Here is a 21,778-nt window from a genome sequence, read left to right as displayed (position 1 = left end):
TTTTCTGCAAAAAAAACTGTTATTTTTCAAGAATAAAAAAACAAGTAAAAAAATGTGCAAAACACTCTAGAGCAGGGGTGTCAAACTCAAATACAGAGTGGGCCAAAATTTAAAACTGGACAAAGTCGCGGGCCAAGGTTGAACAAATCAACCTTTTAATAGGGACCCAAACAAGTTTTGCATTGAATATTGAACAAGCAAAGCTTATATAACTTTATAGTGACATGCAAAATCCAGTTTCAAATAATAATAATAATAATAAAAAAATATCAATGGCAAAACAAATACAAAATAAATAAATAAAAATGTAATGCCTCTTTTCTATTTGCAGCCATCTGAGGTAAATATCAACATTAACTTTTTCCACAGGCTAATAAATTTGAAAATAAAATAACAATGAATAAACCAACCATTCAGGACTTTAAACTGCTCAGTTTGCAACACACTGATCTAATCTGATGTGCCCAAGCCAGATACCTGCCCCCCTCCCACACACACACACACATACACACCTTGTAGCGTCCCGGAAGAGTTAGTGCTGCAACGGCTTCTGGGTATTTGTTCTGTTGTGTTTATGTTGTGTTACAGTGCGTATGTTCTCTCAAAATGTGTTTGTCATTCTTGTTTGGTGTGGGTTCACAGTGTGGCGTATATTTCTAACAGACTTAAAGTTGTTTATACAGACACCCTCGGTGTAACCTGTATCACTGTTGATCAAGTATGCGTTGCATTCAATTGTGTGTGCGGGCAGAAGCCACACATATTATGTGATTGGGCCAGCACTTGTTGGACTGGATGAAAAGCGGACGTGCCCATTTTCGGGAGGGGCACTGAAATTTGGGAGTCTCCCGGGAGGGTTGGCAAGTATGAGAATTAGCGGTGTTAACGCGGCACCGCCGCTGTATATAATCGGCGGGCCAGCTCTAGTGTTAATTTGATATTACCTCAAGGGTCAAAGGAAATTATACGGCGGGCCAAACTTGGCCGGCGTGTCAGAGTTTGACACACATGCTTTAGACCAAAAATTAGAGTATTTGCAGGGATGTGGCCCCACAAACAAGGAAGTAATAAAAATGGAGTCCCAGTGTTGAGGTGACTGATGCAGACACTCGTCGGTAATTCCTGTGAGGCTCTGCGAGGCGTAAGTAGAAAAATGAAGCATGGCCGTAGCTAACGGGGACCGACATCCAAATAATGCCGGCGCTACTGTCGGTCATCCGTCTCTAGCTGACCACACGTCGCAGCACCTCATTATCCCGCTGTCACAGCGGCGGTCTCAGGGCGCCGCACGTGATGTATATCTCCGTTAACACACTTCTAATAATGGTGTCAGTGACAGAGGGGAATGCGGGGAAGAGCGCGGCGATGACTAGGCCTGACATTCTGATGTAATGAAAGTTCCAGCACAAGCAGGGAAACATGACGTTTTTAGATCATGCTCGGCCGCGGGTGGCGTCGAGATTTCCCTCAGTGTGGCAGTTTCAGTGCGGGCAGAATTTCACCCGAGTCAACACGAAGGAAAAACAAACCGGCGGCTAAATAAAAAAAGTTATTCTTTGCAGCAAACAGTTTCTAGATGTGTTGTTATTCAATTGAAAATAAACTTCCAGTGAATAAGCAGGGGCGTTCCTACAGTGCAAGATCCTTACCTTGGCAATAAATCTCATCAAGGAGGCAGCGACCGCTCTCTTCAGCGCCTTTTCAGAACTGACACTTTGATGCCGCGACTATTTACGCAAAATTTGACATAAATCTGATATGACAGAATATCATAAAGCATCCCTTTGCTTCAAACCTGCAGCTTGAAGGTTTGGGGTGTGATCCAATTCCCGCTCTGCAGGGGTTGCTGTCAGAAAGTTTTATTTGGCTGTTTTTTCAATTTTGTCTTCTAGCCAGAAGCTGCGGAGGCCCGAGAGGCTTCGCTTCGCAGTTTACTCCACTATACTTATAATTGGCCTCTGTCAACAATGTCCACATGCCAGACTTTGACATGAGCTTTATTTGGCCACCGGAACAATCAATTATGCAGCTGTTGTTGGGGCGGTATAGCTCGGTTGGTAGAGTGGCCGTGCCAGCAACTTGAGGGTTGCAGGTTCGATCCCCGCTTCCGCCAACCTAGTCACTGCTGTTGTGTCCTTGGGCAAGACACTTTACCCACCTGCTCCCAGTGCCACCCACACTGGTTTAAATGTAACTTAGATATTGGGTTTCACTATGTAAAGCGCTTTGAGTCACTTGAGAAAATGCGCTATATAAATGTAATTCACTTCACTTCACACTTCACTTGTCTTCTTTCGTTTGTTTTTCTTTATTACGAAAGCTTTTTTTGGACACTGAATTTTTGTGACTAAAGTTTTTACATAAAATTATGCTGACAATTTATTTGAAAAAAATATTCAGTGTAAAACAAATTAGTGTTCAAAAATGTTGTGTAAACAAAATCAGTGTAAAAAAAATCAGCGTATAAAAATTCAGCGCAGAAATATTTGTTGACCCACTTCCGGTATTTTAAGACTAAAGCACCTTACTGGCTGGTTCTGATAGTGCGGGGGTCGGCAACCCGCGGCTCTAGAGCCGCATGCGGCTCTTTAGTGCCGCCCTAGTGGCTCTCTGGAGCTTTTTCAAAAATGTATGAAAAATGAAAAAAAGATGAGGAGAAAAAAAAAAAGTTTTTGTTTTAATATGGTTTCTGTAGGAGGACAAACATGACACACACCTCCCTAATTTTTATAAAGCACACTGTTTATATTAAACATGCTTCACTGATTCGAGTATTTGGCGAGCGCCGTTTTGTCCTACTAATTTTGGCGGTCCTTGAACTCACCGTAGTTTGTTTACATGTATAACTTTCTCTGACTTTCTAGAACGTGTTTTATGCCACTTCTTTTTCTGTCTCATTTTGTCCACCAAACTTTTAACGTTGTGCGTGAATGCACAAAGGTGAGTTTTGTTGATGTTATTGACTTGTGTGGAGTGCTAATCAGACATATTTGGTCACTGCAAGACTGCAAGCTAATTGATGCTAACATGCTATTTAGGCTAGCTGTATGTACATATTGCATCATTATGCCTCATTTGTAGCTATATTTGAGGGCATTTAGTTTCCTTTAAGTCCTCTTAATTCAATTTATATCTCATGAGACACTAACTGTATGTAATAAGGCTTTTAATTTTTTGCGGCTCCAGACAGATTTGTTTTTGTATTTTTGGTCCAATATGGCTCTTTCACCATTTTGGGTTGCCGACCCCTGTGATAGTGGATCGATTGCTTCTGTTTTAATTGACCAGAAGTGGGTCTTGAGTTTTTCAACAATATTTTCAAAACTCGATATTTCTGCGCTGAATTTTTATACAATGATTTTCAAAACACTGCACTTAACACACTGAAATTTTAAGCACACATTTCGGCCACACATTTTCATTCAGTGAAATTGTCAGCATCATTTAATGGAAAATAATTCAGTTCACAAAATTCAAACGCAGAAAAAAACGTTGGTAATAAAGACACAAATTAACCTCCGTATATGGGTTTAATTTAAGTTGGATGACGAAAATGTAAAAAAAATTAGAGATGTCCGATAATGGCTTTTTTGCCGATATCCGATACTGTCCAACTCTTAATCACTGATTCTGATATCAACCGATACGATATATACAGTCGTGGAATTAACACATTATTATGCCTAATTTTGTTGTGATGCCCCGCTGGATGCATTAAAAAATGTAACAAGGTTTTCCAAAATAAATCAACTCAAGTTATGGAAAAAGAAAATGCCAACATGGCACTGCCATATTTATTATTGAAGTCACAAAGTGCATTATTTTTTTTAGCATGCCTCAAAACAGCATCTTGGAATTTGGGACATACTCTCCCTGAGAGAGCATGAGGAGGTTGAGGTGGGCGGGGTTTAGGGGGGGAGGGGGTAGCGGGGGGTGTATATTGTAGCGGCCCGGAAGAGTTAGTGCTGCAAGGGGTTCTGGGTATTTGTTCTGTTGTGTTTATGTTGTGTTACGGTGCGGATGTTCTCCCGAAATGTGTTTGTCATTCTTGTTTGGTGTGGGTTCACAGTGTGGCGCATATTTGTAACAGTGTTAAAGTTGTTTATACGGCCACCCTCAGTGTGACCAGAATGGCTGTTGACCAAGTATGTATTGCATTCACTTGTGTGTGTGTGTGTGTGTGTGTGTGTGAGAAAAGCCGTAGATATTATTCGACTGGGCCGGCACGCAAAGGCAGTGCCTTTAAGGTTTATTGGCGCTCTGTACTTCTCCCTACGTCCGTGTACACAGCGGCGTTTTAAAAAGTCATACATTTTACTTTTTGAAACCGATACCGATAATTTTGAAACCGATGCCAATCATTTCTGATAGTATATTTTAAAGCATTTATCGGCCGATAATATCAGCAGTCCGATATTATCGGACATCCCTAAAAGAAATCCAATAATAAAGTTTTTCCCGAATTAAAGCCTTACATAAACAAATGCAGATCAATGAGTACCATTCAAGTACACATGCTAACTGTAACAAAACAAGGTGCATTCAGCCTGTTATTAGAAATTAAAAAATATGTTTCATGTACAAGAGTTTTGATTATGCTGTTGTACCGACATGCTAACTTTGCTTTTTGTTGTTGAAAAATGTGCACTGAATTATTGCACCTTTTGTTAGTCGCTGCCAACTATAGTGAAATTCCACTTTATCTGCGTTGAACATTCATATTTTCCGTAAAAGATTTGTTCTTCCTTTTCATTAGCAGCAGCCCATTAATTTCCGTGCTTCCTTTACATCTGCAACAGCCCGTTTAGGCATCTGAGGATTCTTTGAAATTCGAAATAGTCCCACCATATGCTACCTTTATCTGCAAGTGCTGTAGCTTCATCTAACTTTGATATATTTTAATAACCTTTCATACACTTCCGTTCCACATCTGTTTCCGCAGCAGCCTGTTTAGGCATTAACGTAGATGGGATTGAATTTTTGCACCTTTTTATTAGTAGCTGCCTACTATAGTGAAATTCCACTTCATCTACCTCCAACGTTATTATTTTCAGATAAAAGTTCTGTTTTTCCTTTTCATTTGCAGAAGCCTATTTAGTAATCTGAAAAGAGGGGATTTTTCTAATAAACGGTATGTAATCTGCTGGTTGCGGAGAAGTCGAGTGAAATTTACCATACCCATCTGTAACTTTGGAATTTTTCAAAGTTCAAAATAGTCCCACCACATGCTACATTCCTCTTTAAATGCTGTGTCAACGGCTGCCCATCTAGGCTGTAAACTGTAAGGACTGAAATAATCGCACCTTCTGCTGTTAGCTGTGAAAATCACGACAGCTTTGTCTAATTTTGGAATATTTTTCAACACCTCCATTTCTTCCCGCTCCACATCTGTTTCTGCAGCAGCCCATTTAGGCAGAAACATGGAAGAGGTGTAGTTAACTGCGCCTTCTGCTACTAGCTGATAACTAATGAAATCCACTTAATCTGCCTCTAATATTATTTTTTGTAAACTTCCGGAAGTTCTCACTCTTCCTTTTCATCTGCAGCAGCCCCTTTAGGCATTTGAGTAAAGTCAGATATTAAAAAATGGTATTTCATCTGTTTGTTGCTGACAAATCAAGTGAGATTTTCCATGTCTTTCTATACCCATATTTTTTTAAAGTTCCCATGCTAGCTTCCACTTTAGAACTGTTGTGTCAAAGGCGGCCCATCTAGGCAGCATACTGTTTGGACTGAATAATCGCACTTTCTGTTGTTAGCTGTGATATTCACCTCACCACCTCTATCATTTTGTTTCTGGAGCAGCCCATTTAGGCAGCAAAGTACAAACCCCGTTTCCATATGAGTTGGGAAATTGTGTTAGATGTAAATATAAACGGAATACAATGATTTGCAAATCATTTTCAACCCATATTCAGTTGAATATGCAACAAAGACAACATATTTGATGTTCAAACTGATAAACATTTTTTTTTTTTTGCAAATAATCATTAACTTTAGAATTTGACGCCAGCAACACGTGACAAAGAAGTTTGGAAAGGTGGCAATAAATACTGATAAAGTTGAGGAATGCTCATCAAACACTTATTTGGAACATCCCACAGGTGAACAGGCAAATTGGGAACAGGTGGGTGCCATGATTGGGTATAAAAGTAGATTCCATAAAATGCTCAGTCATTCACAAACAAGGATGGGGCGAGAGTCACCACTTTGTCAACAAATGTGTGAGCAAATTGTTGAACAGTTTAAGAAAAACCTTTCTCAACCAGCTATTGCAAGGAATTTAGGGATTTCACCATCTGCGGTCCGTAATATCATCAAAGGGTTCAGAGAATCTGGAGAAATCACTGCACGTAAGTAGCTAAGCCCGTGACCTTCGATCCCTCAGGCTGTACTGCATCAACAAGCGACATCAGTGTGTAAAGGATATCACCACATGGGCTCAGGAACACTTCAGAAACCCACTGTCAGTAACTACAGTTGGTCGCTACATCTGTAAGTGCAAGTTAAAACTCTCCTATGCAAGGCGAAAACCGTTTATCAACAACGCCCAGAAACATCGTCGGCTTCGCTGGGCCTGAGCTCATCTAAGATGGACTGATACAAAGTGGAAAAGTGTTCTGTGGTCTGACAAGTCCACATTTCAAATTGTTTTTGGAAACTGTGGACGTCGTGTCCTCCGGACCAAAGAGGAAAAGAACCATCCGGATTGTTATAGACGCAAAGTTGAAAAGCCAGCATGTGTGATGGTATGGGGGTGTATTAGTGCCCAAGACATGGGTAACTTACACATCTGTGAAGGCGCCATTAATGCTGAAAGGTACATACAGGTTTTGGAGCAACATATGTTGCCATCCAAGCAACGTTACCATGGACGCCCCTGCTTATTTCAGCAAGACAATGCCAAGCCATGTGTTACATCAACGTGGCTTCATAGTAAAAGAGTGCGGGTTGTAGACTGGCCTGCCTGTAGTCCAGACCTGTCTCCCATTGAAAATGTTTGGCGCATTAAGAAGCCTAAAATACCACAACGGAGACCCCCGGACTGTTGAACAACTTAAGCTGTACATCAAGCAAGAATGGGAAAGAATTCCACCTGAGAAGCTTCAAAAATGTGTCTCCTCAGTTCCCAAACGTTTACTGAGTGTTGTTAAAAGGAAAGGCCATGTAACACAGTGTTGAACATGCCCTTTCCCAACTACTTTGGCACGTGTTGCAGCCATGAAATTCTAAGTTAATTATTATTTGTTAAAAAAAAATAAAGTTTATGATTTTGAACATCAAATATCTTGTCTTTGTAGTGCATTCAATTGAATATGAGTTGAAAAGGATTTGCAAATCATTGTATTCCGTTTATATTTACATCTAACACCATTTCCCAACTCATATGGAAACGGGGTTTGTAGATGTGATTGAACTAATTGCACCTTTTGCCAGCATGCTTCCGACCACGCTGACATCCACCTCATCGGCCTCTAACATTATTTTTTGTAAACTTCCTTTTCCACTGCTGCAGCCCGTTTAGGCATCAAAGTAAATGGGATTTTAATTAGTTGTGCTTTTTGCAGGTTGCAAGTGTAATTTACTGTAGTTACCTTTAACTAATTCTTAAACTTCAAAATGGTCTGCTGCTGCCTATCTATGCGCCAAAATATTTGTCATTAAATTGTGCCTTCTGCTGGTAGCTGACACGCGATGTAATAATCCACTCAGTGTGTGCCAAACTTTTATTTTTGCAAACTTTCTACTGAACCAGTTTGACTTCAATCTCAACCGCAGCCTGTTTAGGCAGCGACATGACTGATATTTAATGAATGTGCCTTCTGTTGGAAGCAGCGAGCGTAATGAAATACACGATGTCTCTTTTACTGGAGGATATATTGACGAGGCACCTTTTCAACCGTTTCAACCTAATTCTGTTCATACTTGTTTACCAGGCCCGTCGTCGCAACCGCGCATGTCAGCAATGTACAGCTGGAGGCAATGTTTACATTCGAGCGTGACATGAAAACATCTAAATGGGGTCAGAGGTGACGTTCAACGGCTCAGGTCAAATTCTACGAGGTACAAGAGGGGTAGGGACACAATGACGTGTGTTTATTAACAGTGACAGTTGCACAGCGGACCAGACGTACAGCGACAGCTGCGCCTGTTGCACCGCCTCCATCTATGGACCTTCATCTCTCTCTGGCTGCACAAATCACCTAAAAGAGCCCTTTTGCTATTTTTAAACACTGCCCATCAACCCCTTGCTCATCATCGGAAGGAACAGCAGTGATTATTCTAACCTGCTTTTGATATCGCCTGGCTCACGTTGACCTGCCACGCTGCTGGCGGTCACTGCGCGCGTCTCGCAATCATCCCTGCTTCCGCACATCAGCGAGGCAGACGGATCATGCCGTGACAATCTATGCGTGTATGTGACATTTCTAGGCCTTATGTCACTCAATGGCCGCTTTATATTTTTTATTTTAGTTCCTCAGAAACCTTGGCGTTGTGTTTGATCAGTCCATGTCTTTGGAGTGTCACTGGCATCAACTGACCGAAAACTGTTTTGAGAAATTTGTGGGCAGCGCGGTGATAGAGGGGTTAGTGCGTCTGCCTCACAATACAAAGGTCCTGGGTAGGGATGTCCTGATCCAGGTTTCTGCACTTCCGATCCGATACCGATATTGTGTTTGCACTTCCGATCCGATACCGATACTGACCGATACTGGCCTATCCGAGCATGTATTAAAGTTTAAAGTTATTTAGCCTACTTAGTTGTCAGAATCATGTTGAAACGGGTTTTAGTACTCTTGATAACAACTAGCCAGCTGAATTAGGGGAGTTTGAATAATACACAATGGTTGGTAACAAGAAACTGACCTGTTTATTCAAGGATAAACACAAAATAGACAAAATTATACATGACAAACAGAAATGGCATCATTAAACTAGGGCTGGGCGATATGGCCTTTTTTTAATATTGCGATATTTTAAGGCCATATTGCGATACACGATATATATCTCGATATTTTGCCTGAGCCTTGAATGAACATTTGATGCATATAATCACAGCAGTATGATGATTCTATGTGTCTACATTAAAACATTCTTCTTCATACTGCATTAATATATGATACTTTTAAACTTTCATGCAGAGAAGGAAATCACAACTAAAAAAATCACTATTTTTTTCATATACCGTGTTGATCTGGAAATGTTTGCCTCGGCATTTTGATGGTGTGGACGTGTGGCACCGAATGGAGATAAGCATCTCGACAGACGTTACAATATTTGAACAATGATGACAAAAACTGTTTTCTCTGTCGTGTCCGTGTGTCGAAAATTGTTATGCGCTTATTTTTTTATTTGATTTTGTGCGTGGCATAGATTTGCCGTGCGCAGAGGACGCTTGAGCAGTGCGCAATTGCACAGGCGCGCACGAATGCGCTAGCATCACAGCTAACGTTAGCCATGCTGCTACCTCTCTGCTCGGGGAGGGCGTATACGTATGTGACGTATGACGTGACAGTATGTGACGTATGACGTGACAGTATGTGACGTGTGTAAGAAGGTGCGCTTGCTGTCTGTGAGAGGGAGACACAGGAAAGAGTGAGAAGAGCCTGTCGTGTAATGCCAGCAGCTAAAAGCAACTGCGTGAGAATCCACAGACCTGTGGATGTGTTGAAGGTGTGCTGGAAAATGCGGAACGGAAATTAGGGAGCAGCAGAAAAGTGGAATGTATTATTTAAATCAGTGCGTTGGAAAACACGGACCGGAGTTTTTTTTAAACTGGATCTGGATCGGCATTTTCCCATGCCTTGCTGATACGCATTTTTTGCAAATATCGGCGGCTAATCCGATCCAAATATCGGATCGGGACATCCCTAGTCCTGGGTTCGATCCTGCGTTTGGGATCTTTCTGTCTGGAGTTTGCATGTTCTCCCCGTGACCGCATGGGTTGCCTCGCGGGTACTCCGGCTTCCTCCCACCTCCGAAGACATGCACCTGGGCATAGGTTGATTGGCAACACTAAAATTTCCCTAGTGTGTGAATGTTGTCTGTCTATCTGTGTTGGCCCTGCGATGAGGTGGCGACTTGTCCAGGGTGTACCCTGCCGTCTGCCCGAATGCAGCCGAGATAGGCTCATGGATGGATGGATGGGTGAGAAATTTGTTGGCAAAACTGGATCTCGAAATGATCATTCACGCGTTCATTTCGTCTCGCATTGACTATCGCAGTTCGCTTGTCACTCTCTTCAACAAGTCAATGCTAAAGAGACTTCAGACGGTACAAAATGCGGCTGCCAGACTTTTGACCGGTGCACCCAGAACAGCCCATATCACCCCCGTTTTATCCAGTCTTCATTGGCTTCCAGTTAAATTCCGCATTAAGTTTAAAATTTTAGTCTTGGCATTCCGTGCGTTGCAAGGTGGGGCCCCTCAGGACATCACTGACTTGCTATGCCCCTACTCTTCAGGACGCAGCCTCCGGTCTTCAGGCCAGGGTCTTCTAAAGATCCCAAAAACTAGTTTTAAAACCCGTGGAGACCTGGCATTACAGGCTATATCTCCCAGACCAGGGGTCGGCAACCCGCGGCTCTTTGATCACTCTGATGCGGCTCAGCTGCATAGTTGCCGACCCCCCGATTTTCCCGGGAGATTTCCGGATTTCAGTGCCTCTCGCAGTAAACTCCCGGGATTAATATTCTCCGATTTTTACCCTTTCAATAATAATAAGGGAGTGCCATGATGGTACAGTATTTAGCACCCTCTACAATCTGTATATACAGCGTGCCAGCTCAGCCTCTTATTTTATGCATCTTCTGCTTGCACACGTAAGTGACAGCAAGGCATACTTGTTCAACAGCCACACAGGTTACACTGACGGCGGTCATATAAAACAAATGTAAGACTCTTACTAATAATGCGCCACACTTTGAACCAAAACCAAACAAGAATGACAAACACATTTCGGGAGAACATCTGCACCTTAACACAACATAAACACAACAGAACAAATTCCCAGAATCCCATGCAGCCCTGACTCTTCCGGGCTACATTATACAACCCTGCTACCACCAAAGCCCGCCCCCACCCCAACCCTGGTCCCTCACACATCAACCCCCCCTCTGTGCGTCGGTTGGTAGCGGGGGTGTATAATGTAGCCCGGAAGAGTTAGGGCTGCATGGGATTCTGGGTATTTGTTCTGTTGTGTTTATGTTGTGTTACGGTGCAGATGTTCTCCCGAAATGTGTTTGTCATTCTTGTTTGGTGTGGGTTCACAGTGTGGCGCATTATTAGTAAGAGTGTTAAAGTTTTTTATACCGCCACCGTCAGTGTAACCTGTGTGGTTGTCGATCAAGTATGCCTTGCTGTCACTTATGTGAGCAAACAGAAGCCCCATACAAGGTGTGGCTGGGCCGGCACGCTGGTTGTAGTGGGCGCTAAATGCTGTACCATCACGGCAAGTTCGAGAGAACAGTTACCCTGAAATTCGTAGTCTGCCGGAAAAATCGGGAGGGTTGACAAGTATGACGCTGTCAAGCACCATTCATATAAAACCCGCGGGCCACACTAACATTAAATTTTCATATTAAGGTGTGGGCCGTGTGTCTGAGACCCTTGGTTTATACATGGCACAAAGCAAAAAAAAAAACTTTGTATGCAGTGTTATTTCATTTTAAATTTCAAAAGATTTTTGTGGCTCCCATTGTTTTCTTTAATTTGTGAAACTGGTCAAAACGGCTCTTTGACTGGTAAAGGTTGCCGACCCCTGTCCCAGACTCTGGAACAATTTACACCAGTCCCTCTGTGAACATGACTGTGTTGAAACTTTTAAGAAGCATTTGAAAACTTCTCTTTTTAGTAAAGCTTTTAGTTAATGTATCTTTTAACTATCATTTTTAATCCACTTTGTATCATTTTTATGATATTGCCCCTGTTGTTTTAATTGAATGGTTGTTTTACCTCACCTATGTTTCATACAGCGCTTTGTGATTTTATCTGTGAAAAGCGCTTTATAAATAAAATGTACTTACTTACTTACCGTATTTTCGGACTATAAGTCGCAGTTTTTTTCATAGTTTGGCCAGGCTCCAGTGCGATTTATGTTTTTTTCCTTCTTTATTATGCATTTTCGGCAGGTGCGACTTATACTCCGGTGCGATTTATACTCCGAAAAATACGGTACTTATTTAGGGGCAGATGTGCACCACTGAATGTACAAGCACCATTAAAAAGAGAAAAAAGCCATCTCTATAATTATTATTATTTATGGACACATCTTTTATAGCAGGTCGAATATGTACCCCGCGCCCCAGTCGTCATTTCATTGGTGGGTTTACGAGCAGAGGAGCATGTTCAGCAGCGCACAATCACCGAGTACTTACAAATAGACGCAGTGTGTAGACAGAAAAGGCAGAATGGACGCATTTTGGCTTAAAAAGTAATGATAAAGGTGAAGTTATAAAACTGAAACGCCCTCAGGAAGAGGTGCCTTAAGACATGGCTAGCTAGCTAGCGGCTAACGTCCATCCGCCATCGGCAGTGTTTTAGCTACTTCTAAATCACTAATCCTCACCTCCATGGTGACAAATAAAGTACATTTCTTACAAGTATCATCCCTGCAGGACGAGGAATAGTTAAACATGTAGCTCACCGGCGTCAAAATGTAAACAAACACCATTGGTGGATCTACACCTGACATCCACTGTAATGATACCAAGTACAGAAGCGTATCTAGTCGATACTACTTTGATTACATCGATATTTTTTGGCATCACAACATCTTCTTTTGTTTTTTTAAAATGTATATTATGTTTATAAACTCAGGAAATATGTCCCTGGACACATGAGGACTTTGAATAAGACCAATGTGTGATCCTGTAACGACTTTGTATCATCGGATTGATACCCAAATTTGTGGTATCATCCAAAACTAATGTAAAGTATCAAACAACAGAAGAATAAGTGATTATTACATTTTAACAGAAGTGTAAATAGAACATGTTAAAAGAGAAAGTAAGCAGATAGATTAATAATTCATGTTCTACCACTTGTCCTTAATAATGTTGACAAAATAATAGAATGGAAAATGACACAATATGTTACTGCATATGTCTGCAGCTAAATTAGGAGCCTTTGTTTGTTTACTTACTAATAAAAGACAAGATGTCTTGTATGTGCACTATTTCATTTTAAGGACAAACTTGCAATAAGAAACATATTTAATTTGCCATAAGATTTTTTTGTTAACATAAAGCCAATAATGCCATTTTCTGTGGTCTCCTTTATTTAGAAAAGTATCAAAGTATCGAAATACATTTTGGTACCGGTACTGGTACCAAAATATTGGTATCGGGACAACACTAGTACCTAATATTGTGGCCAGTCTCAGGCCTTTAGTCACTCACTGGCCTCTTCATTAGGGACACATGCACCATTAAATGCAGTCCAAATACTGTATCAACATTAACAGTAAGTTCATACCCAAATATCAACATTAACAGTAAGTTCATACCCAAAACTTTGAGTTTCCTAAGACTCAGACTGTGCAGGTGTAACTAATATGCTAACTCTGCATGTTATTCCTTTATTATGCTTTGGTTTATATTAGGACAGGGGTGTCAAATGTACGGCCCGCGGCCCGGATCAGGCCCGCGAACAGGTTTTATCCAGTATGCGGGATGAGTTTGACAAATATAAAAATTAACCTGACATTTTTGAATGAATGAAACAGCTGTTCTAAATGTGTCCACCGCATGTCGCAATAGCAATTCTTAGTATCTTTGTAGATGATGCTACATATGTCAGTCGAGGGAAATGACCAAACTACATAAATAATATCCCCTAATTTGATTTTGATGTAATTTTATTATCTTGATAGATTGAAAATTAACAGCAATGAGTTGACTGATGAACATTAAATTTAATGAATTCTGAAAGTATAAATAATGACAAATAAAGATAGAAAACTATTAACATTAACATGTACGTGTAAAAAAATAACCAACAACATTATGATTTGTACATTTTCAGAATGTGCTTGTTCTATTTTTAAACAAAGAAAACAATCTGGAGTTGTCTTTATTTTTAAGTTATCGTGCCGTGATTTCACCAGTCTGGCCCACTTGGGAGTAGATTTTTCTCCATGTGGCCCCCGATCTTAAATTAGTTTGACACCCCTGTATTACAGTTTTTTCCATTTGCTTACACACAATTTGACTAACTGTTTGTCTTTAAAAAAAAAAAGGATTTACACACTTTTCCAAACACAACATCAAATTTTCTTAATCCCTAGATTATTTGCAAAATGACACACTTCGGTCAAAACATATGCCCATTCATCAAAATAAAGCAAGCATTTGTAAAAAAAAAAAATGAAGTTTTATTGTCATCTCACTCACACAGACTTCAAATGAAAAGACACTATTGGAGTGGATTACCCACAACAGTGATTAATACAAAACACATTTGTAAAACCCCTATTTTACTATAAGAAATCACATGTTTGGGGCATTTTGTGCGGCATTTTTAGCATATGTGATGAATGATTACTGCAACTTGACAAAATATATTGGCAAATCCACAGCAATCGTCATTGTTTACTTTGAAGTGGGCCTATATGTAAGGACCTAAATAGAAAGTAAAAATACCCTGTAGTCTTCTCAGGAACTGCTCAACAATGATGCTGCAAACTGCAAATATTTATTTTTACACAGGTAAAGTAACATCACAGTAGTCAACACATTTAAAATCTGAGACAAATAAAAAGGTTTGAAAAAAAATCTGGAAATAAACGTGTGTATCACAATCGTAGTGTGTGTGTAAAGTGTGAAAATGGGTGTATCACAATCCTTCCTTTCAATCCTTAAATGTGTGCAAGATGGGAAGGTGTGTCTAAAGCATTGTGTGTAATATTTCGCAAAAAATGTGAAGCATAGTCTATGCCTAATGTTAGGCAAATCTGCACAGTGGTTTTGTTTACTGTGTGTAGACTTTTGTCAACTGTGTGAAAATATAAAATTTTGTGTGCAAACTGTATTTGGCACAATAGTGAAATGCTTTCTTTTGCCACCAGAGTGAGACAAAGCTTTTCTCTTTGCAGCTCATCCGTCCAACCAGGGTTGATCTTTGCTGTGTTTTTATCATGTTGAAGTACACAACTCATTCCGCGGAGTGCAAATGTAAACAATATAACGCAAGTAGCATATTTAAATAGCACAGTTGTAATAACGTCTCCCTGAACTCGGACGTTCTTGCAGGAAACGGCGACCAATCGGCTGCGAGGGGGGCGTGGCCCGGCTTTACTCCAGCCAAGACAGAGCAGGAGTGTGAAGTTTCTCTCATCAGTGCACGGCCGCTGCGGGAGAATGGTGCACCTCTGCGCCGGTGGGTGTGCGTCGCTGTCCAACTCTGCAACTTTATCTCCTGCGTGTAGTTGATGTGTGCGTGTATGTGTGTGTGTGTGTGTTTGTGTGTGCACAAAGTTAAATAGTGTCTCTTCTGCAGCCCAAATGGCTTGGTTGTCTCCTTTTTTTGCGCTGACGCTCTTCTTGGCAACAAGTGATGCTCAGTTTTCGGACCCTGACCACCAGCACCACCACCACGGACTATCTTATGCCCTGAGGTCGGAGCTGTCAGAGGACACAGTGCTGGTGGCCAACAATGGCATCCGGGTGCCTTTTGGGAGATCTGCTTTCATACACCCCGTCAATGACCTGGTCATTCAAGTTCAACCGAGCGATAGGTGCACCATCACAGTCCTGGATAACGACCCTTTGTCACAGGGGCCGGGAACTTTAACCCCTAAAAAGTTTCCATGTGAATTTGGACCTAATGATGTGAAGTATTCCCACTTTGGCTCCAGAAGTCCAGCGAGAGACAGAGTAAAACTGCAGCTCAGGTATGACACGCAAACTGATACCATTATCATACCTTTCATGATGGAGGTGGAGGTCATGTTCACTCAGCTGGAGGTGCTCACCAAAAATATGCCGCTCACGGTGGAGAAGCTGCTCGGCACGAGCAACCCCATCGACAGGCGGGTTCTTGAATTTACATTTGACAGACAGACACAGCAGTGCAAAATCGCCTCCCTGTCTCGTGGCGGTGTGCTGCCCAGGTATGGAGCCCTGGTGGAGGAGAGCAGCCTCACTGGGCTGGTGGACTGTGATGAATTCATTAAAATGAACGTGCGTTATCAGCACACCTTTGCTTTGAAGTCACCAAACAGGGATTACATTCCGATGGTGGTGGAGCTGCATGACAAGGAGGGCAACTTGCTCAAGCAGGAGTTTTTCCAAATCCTAGTGAGGATTAAAGAAGGTGAGGAGAACACACCACCCAAGCCCAGCTTTGTGGCCATGATGATGATGGAGGTGGACCAGTTTGTAATGACCGCTTTAACCACGGACATGATGGCCGCGGAGGACGCCGAGTCTAATCCCGATGAATTGATTTTCAACATCACGTCTCCGCTTCGCTACGATGAAGGCTACATAGTCAGCACAGATGACAGGAATTTACCAATAACTTCCTTTTACCAAGGAGACCTCAAAGACTTAAGAATCGCCTTCAAACCCCCCGCCATGGACTCGGACAATGAGCGCATTTTTCAGATTGAGTTTGAAGTTGTGGACACGGAGGGTGCCGTGTCGGACCCTTTTGCTTTTATGATCGTCGTTAAGCCCATGAACACTTTGGCTCCCGTGGTGACCAGAAATACTGGCCAGCTGCTGTATGAGGGCCAGTCCAGGCCTCTGTCTAGTTCTCAAAATTTAGAAATCAGTGACGAGGACAATTTAGACAAAGTCCAGATCAGAGTAATTGACGGCCTGAAGCACGGGGACTTAACCATGCTTGGCTCCGGGAGGAAGTTTTTCACACCTTCCGACCTCAATGACGAACGAGTTGTTTACCAGCACGACGGCAGCGACACCTACAGCGACAACATCATTTTCAGAATGACGGACGGCTCGCATGAGGTGGAGTTTCTGTTTCCCATCACTGTGGTGCCGACTGACGATGAGCCCCCTATAGTCAACGCCAACACCGGCTTGGTCCTGTTCAAAAACCAAATGATGCCCATCTCTTCTCTCATGCTCAGCGCGGCAGACATAGACTCAGAAGATTCCACCATAAAATTCACAATTGAACCTCCATTTTCAGTTATTGGGCAGGTGCTGCTGCGCCAGGCCGAGGCCCCGGAGGACCCTTCCACTTGGAAGTTTAACACAGAGGAGGAAATGTATGAGAAAGCTGTGACCGAGTGGCTGCAGCAGGACGTCACTGAAGGAAAACTATTTTACAAGCACGTTGGGCCCCACAGCACCAGCACCGTCATGGATCAGTTCAAGTTCCGAGTACAAGACGACAACGACCCTCCAAACCAATCGGGAGAGAGCTCCTTTATCATCAAAATCGTCCCAGTCGATGACCTCCCCCCCGAGCTGCACCCAGATGCCACACTGCAAATGACCGTCCACGAATATCAGCTCACTCACTTCCGAAATAAATTTCTACGCTACACCGATTTGGACTCAGAGGATCGGGATCTTAAATTCACCATCACCCAGCCTCCCACCGACACAGATGAAAATAATCCAGTTGTCCTGGGTGCTCTGGTTCTGACCGAAAACACTAATGTGGAAGTCAAAACTTTCACTCAGGCCCAGATTAACCATCACAAAATAGCCTATAAACCCCCTGATCTGGAGCTAGGAATTACCACTCATGTTGTGCAGTTCAAATTCACAGTAGAGGATGTCTCTGGAAATAGTGTGGACGGGCTTTTTAGTGTACTTCTAAAGCCGGTGGACAACAAACCGCCTCAGATTACCAACTCTGGATTTACTGTGTTTGAACGCGGCACACATACCATCACCAGCGCTGAGCTGTACACCTCAGACTCAGATACAGAGAGCAAGATGATCTCTTTTACTGTTTCTCAGCCGCCCTTGCACGGACACATCCAGTTCATGTTCACACACATGACAAGAGGAGACACTTTTTCCCTGGAGGACATTGACAGCGGGCGGATTACATACATACACAACGGAGATGAATCAACAGTAGATTCAATACAAATAGATGTAAGCGACGGCGTCCACGTGGTCCCAATTAATGTCAAGATTAGCGTTAAGCCGATTGATGACGAGACCCCTATCATTAGTCTCCCTGTGGGCACAATTGGCTCCTTTATTGACGTACTCGAGAATGGAGCAACTGAAATAACCAGTAATGTAATTCAGGGAAGAGACGAGGACACGGATGACCTGCGTTTGATCTTTATTGTGGAGGACCCGCCGTCATTAGGTGAGATTCTGGTCAGAGGGGTCCCGTCGGCCATGTTCACTCAAGCCGATATTATCAACGGCCATGTGGTGTATGCCCATACCAGCGGGGAGTTAGGTTTTACCACCAAAGAGGACATTTTTAATCTCACGCTGACAGACATGTCTGACGAGTGGACTGTGGGAGGCAATAAGATCACTGGTGTCAGAGTGCATGTAACTATTCTACCGCTCGACAGCCAGGCTCCGCAAGTCTTTGTGGGCTCTCTGTTTTCTGTCACTGAGGGTGAGAAGAATGCCATCCAGACTCACCATATAAGCGCTGATGATGTCGACACCCTCATCGAGGACCTTCTTTGTACTATCATCGTACAGCCGACATCAGGCTATGTGGAAAACATCTCCCCGGCCCCAGGCTCGGAGAAATCCAGATCTGGGATGGCTGTTAGCGCCTTCACCATCAAGGACATTCACCAAAATCACATCTACTATGTTCAAAGCATCCACAAAGGGGTGGAGCCTGTAGAGGACAGGTTTACGTTCAGATGCTCTGATGGCATCAATTTCTCAGAGAGGCATTTTTTCCCCATCTCCATAATCCCCTCCAACGACGAAAAGCCTGAAATTTACATGAGAGAGTTTGTTGTCATGGAGGGCATGAACATCATCATCGACACGCCTATTTTGAACGGCGCCGATGAAGACATCCCCTCTAACCAGCTCACCTTCATCATCACCAGACCCCCCAAGCATGGTTTTATTTTCAACCAGCTCACCACAGGCACAGTCCCCGTCTCCAACTTCACCTTGGATCAGATCAGCGAGGCCTCCAGCATCGTGTACGAGCATGACGACTCCGAGACCACCGAGGACAGCTTCGAAGTCCTCCTCACAGACGGAAAGTTCAGCGTGAAGAAGACAGCCGTCGTCATGATTATCCCCGTGGATGACGAAACGCCGAGGATGGCTATCAACGACGGCCTGGAAATTGAAGTAGGGGACGTGAAAGTCATCAGCGGCAACATTCTGACAGCGACTGATCTGGACTCTGAGGACAGCACCTTGACCTACATCGTTCGCTACGGGCCCGGCCAGGGCTACTTGCAGAAAACGATGCCTAACGGGATGTTGCAGAATATATCCGTGGGGATGAATTTCACACAGAACGATCTGGACCAAGGTTTAATCATCTACGTCCATAACGGGCAAGAGGGCATTCGTGATCTCATCAAGTTTGACGTGACAGACGGCTTCAACCCTTTGATTGACAGGTACTTTTACGTAACAGTGGGCGGCATTGACATGGTCTTCCCTTATGTAGTCAGTAAAGGTGTCTCCCTGAAAGAGGGGGGCAAGGTCACCCTCACGACAGACCTGCTCAGCACCAGCGACCATAACAGCCCAGATGAGCACTTAGTCTTCACAATCACCCGAGCGCCGGTGAGAGGCCACCTGGAGTGCACGGACACGCCCGGAATGCCCATCTCGTCCTTCACGCAGCTCCAGCTGGCTGGAAACAAAATCTACTACATCCACACTGCCGACGACGAAGTCAAAATGGACAGCTTCGAGTTCGAGGTGACCGACGGCTACAACCCTGTGTTCCGCACATTCCGCATATCCATCACCGACGTGGACAACAAGAAACCTGTGGTGACGGTGCACGGCCTGGTGATGGCAGAGGGCGAGAACAAGCTCATCACACCTTTCGAACTGACGGCGGAGGACAGAGACACCGCAGACCGCCTATTGAAATTCACCGTCACCCAAATCCCCGTCCACGGCCGCCTGCTCTTCAACAACAGCCGACCCGTCGCCTCTTTCACCAAGCAGGACCTTAACGAGAACATGATCAGCTACAAGCACGACGGCACTGAGAGCCCTGAAGACAGCTTCTCCTTCACGGTTACAGACGGCACTCACAATGACTTCTATGTCTTTCCCGACACTGTGTTTGAGACCCGAAAACCCCAGGTCATGAAGATCAGCATCCTCCCTTTGGATAATGGAGTCCCACAGATGGTGGTGAATAAAGGCGCTCCAACGCTGCGGGTTCTGGAGGGCGGCCGCCTGGGGTTTGTGATCACCAGCAAATCCCTGAAAGCAGAAGACCGGGACAGCATGCAGGATACTGTGATCTTTAGGATTACTGGAGCACCGCAGCATGGCTACCTGATCCACCTGGGAAAAGGAAATGCTACCATCAACATTTTCACTCAAGGTAAGATCTGCTTTACATGTCCAATTCCTTACTGCACAGCACATACCTCTGTTTTAGGGTCACATTTTGGTTTATTATGGTTTGGAAAAGGAACAAAATGTAAAACAATAATATGCGAAATGCTAACAGGTAAATTTACAAATTAAAATAAGTAAAAGTGAAATAATTTATATTGTTTTACTATGTTTCTTTTTAGGAAAGTGCAATGGTTACAGTTTGAACAACGTGAATTCTGATTTGATTTTATAGTAAATTAAAGTACCTTATTGCCTGAAGTGCAAAAATGCTACTAAATGAAAGAGGGTTTTCAACACTTGCCATTAGGGATGTGAATCGTACAACAACTCACAATTCAATTTGACTCCTGCAGTCGATTGAGAATCATTTATTAAATCAACACAGAACCGCTCCGCACTAAATGCAGATTATGTGCTCGGCAATCCGTGGGGGCCCCGTTTTGCGTGAAGAAAGGCATGTAAAATATCATATGAATTTTTGTATTTTTCTTTAAGCATTTGTTTATTGCGTTTCAGTAGCAAATGCGTCACGGACCGGTACCGATCCCAGGACCGGTGGTTGGGGACCACTGCTCTAGGCTGCTGATGTATAAAAAAATGTTTTGAAATTGTTTCTTGAAAATTTTAAATCGATTTAGAATCGTAATAAATATCAATCGCAAATCGGATTTGAGACGATTTTTTGCAGCCATGACTCATTTCCATTTCCTGTACACTGCAAAAACTGAAATCTAAGTAAGATTAAATATCTCAAATAAGGGTGATATTTGCTTATTTTTCTGTCTGATAAGATAATTCTTCTCACTAAGCAGATTCTATGTTAGTGTTTTACTTGTTTTAAGTGTTTTGGTCCTAAATGATCTCAGTAAGATATTACAGCTTGTTGCTGAGATTTGATGACCTGTATTGAGTAAAACATGCTCGAAACTAGAATATCAACTGTTGCAAAGCTGTGTCATCAACACTCACAAGTATAAAACTAGTTTTTTAAAGTAATAATTTCTTACTTCAAGCATGAAAAAAAAAATTCATGATGCCGGGCGCATATCATTATGTCAAGATAATGGCACTAGTATTTACCGTATTTTTCGGACTATAAGTCGCAGTTTTTTTCATAGTTTGACCAGGCTCCAGTGCGACTTATATATGTTATTTTCCTTTTTTATTATGCGTTTTTGGCAGATGCGACTTATACTCCGGTGCGACTTATACTCCGAAAAATACGGTACTTAATTTAAGAATATTTTTCAACATATTGAG

General features: G+C 42.7%; 1 protein-coding gene across 1 annotated transcript in view; it reads left to right on the top strand.

Moving 5' to 3' along the window:
• Positions 1-15,413: 15,413 nt before the first annotated feature.
• Positions 15,414-21,778, top strand: part of frem2b (FRAS1 related extracellular matrix 2b) — a 230,062-nt gene continuing 223,697 nt past the window's right edge. The window contains exon 1 of the mRNA XM_061972514.1: positions 15,414-20,501. Coding sequence (XP_061828498.1) covers positions 15,503-20,501 — 4,999 coding nt within the window. The 5' untranslated portion in view covers positions 15,414-15,502. The remainder of the gene's footprint in view (positions 20,502-21,778) is intronic.

Source organism: Nerophis lumbriciformis, linkage group LG17 (assembly GCF_033978685.3).
Source record: "Nerophis lumbriciformis linkage group LG17, RoL_Nlum_v2.1, whole genome shotgun sequence".
NCBI classification, from domain to species: domain Eukaryota; kingdom Metazoa; phylum Chordata; class Actinopteri; order Syngnathiformes; family Syngnathidae; genus Nerophis; species Nerophis lumbriciformis.
Note: the sequence above shows the minus strand (reverse complement) of the source record. Positions and strands in the feature narration are given on the sequence as shown.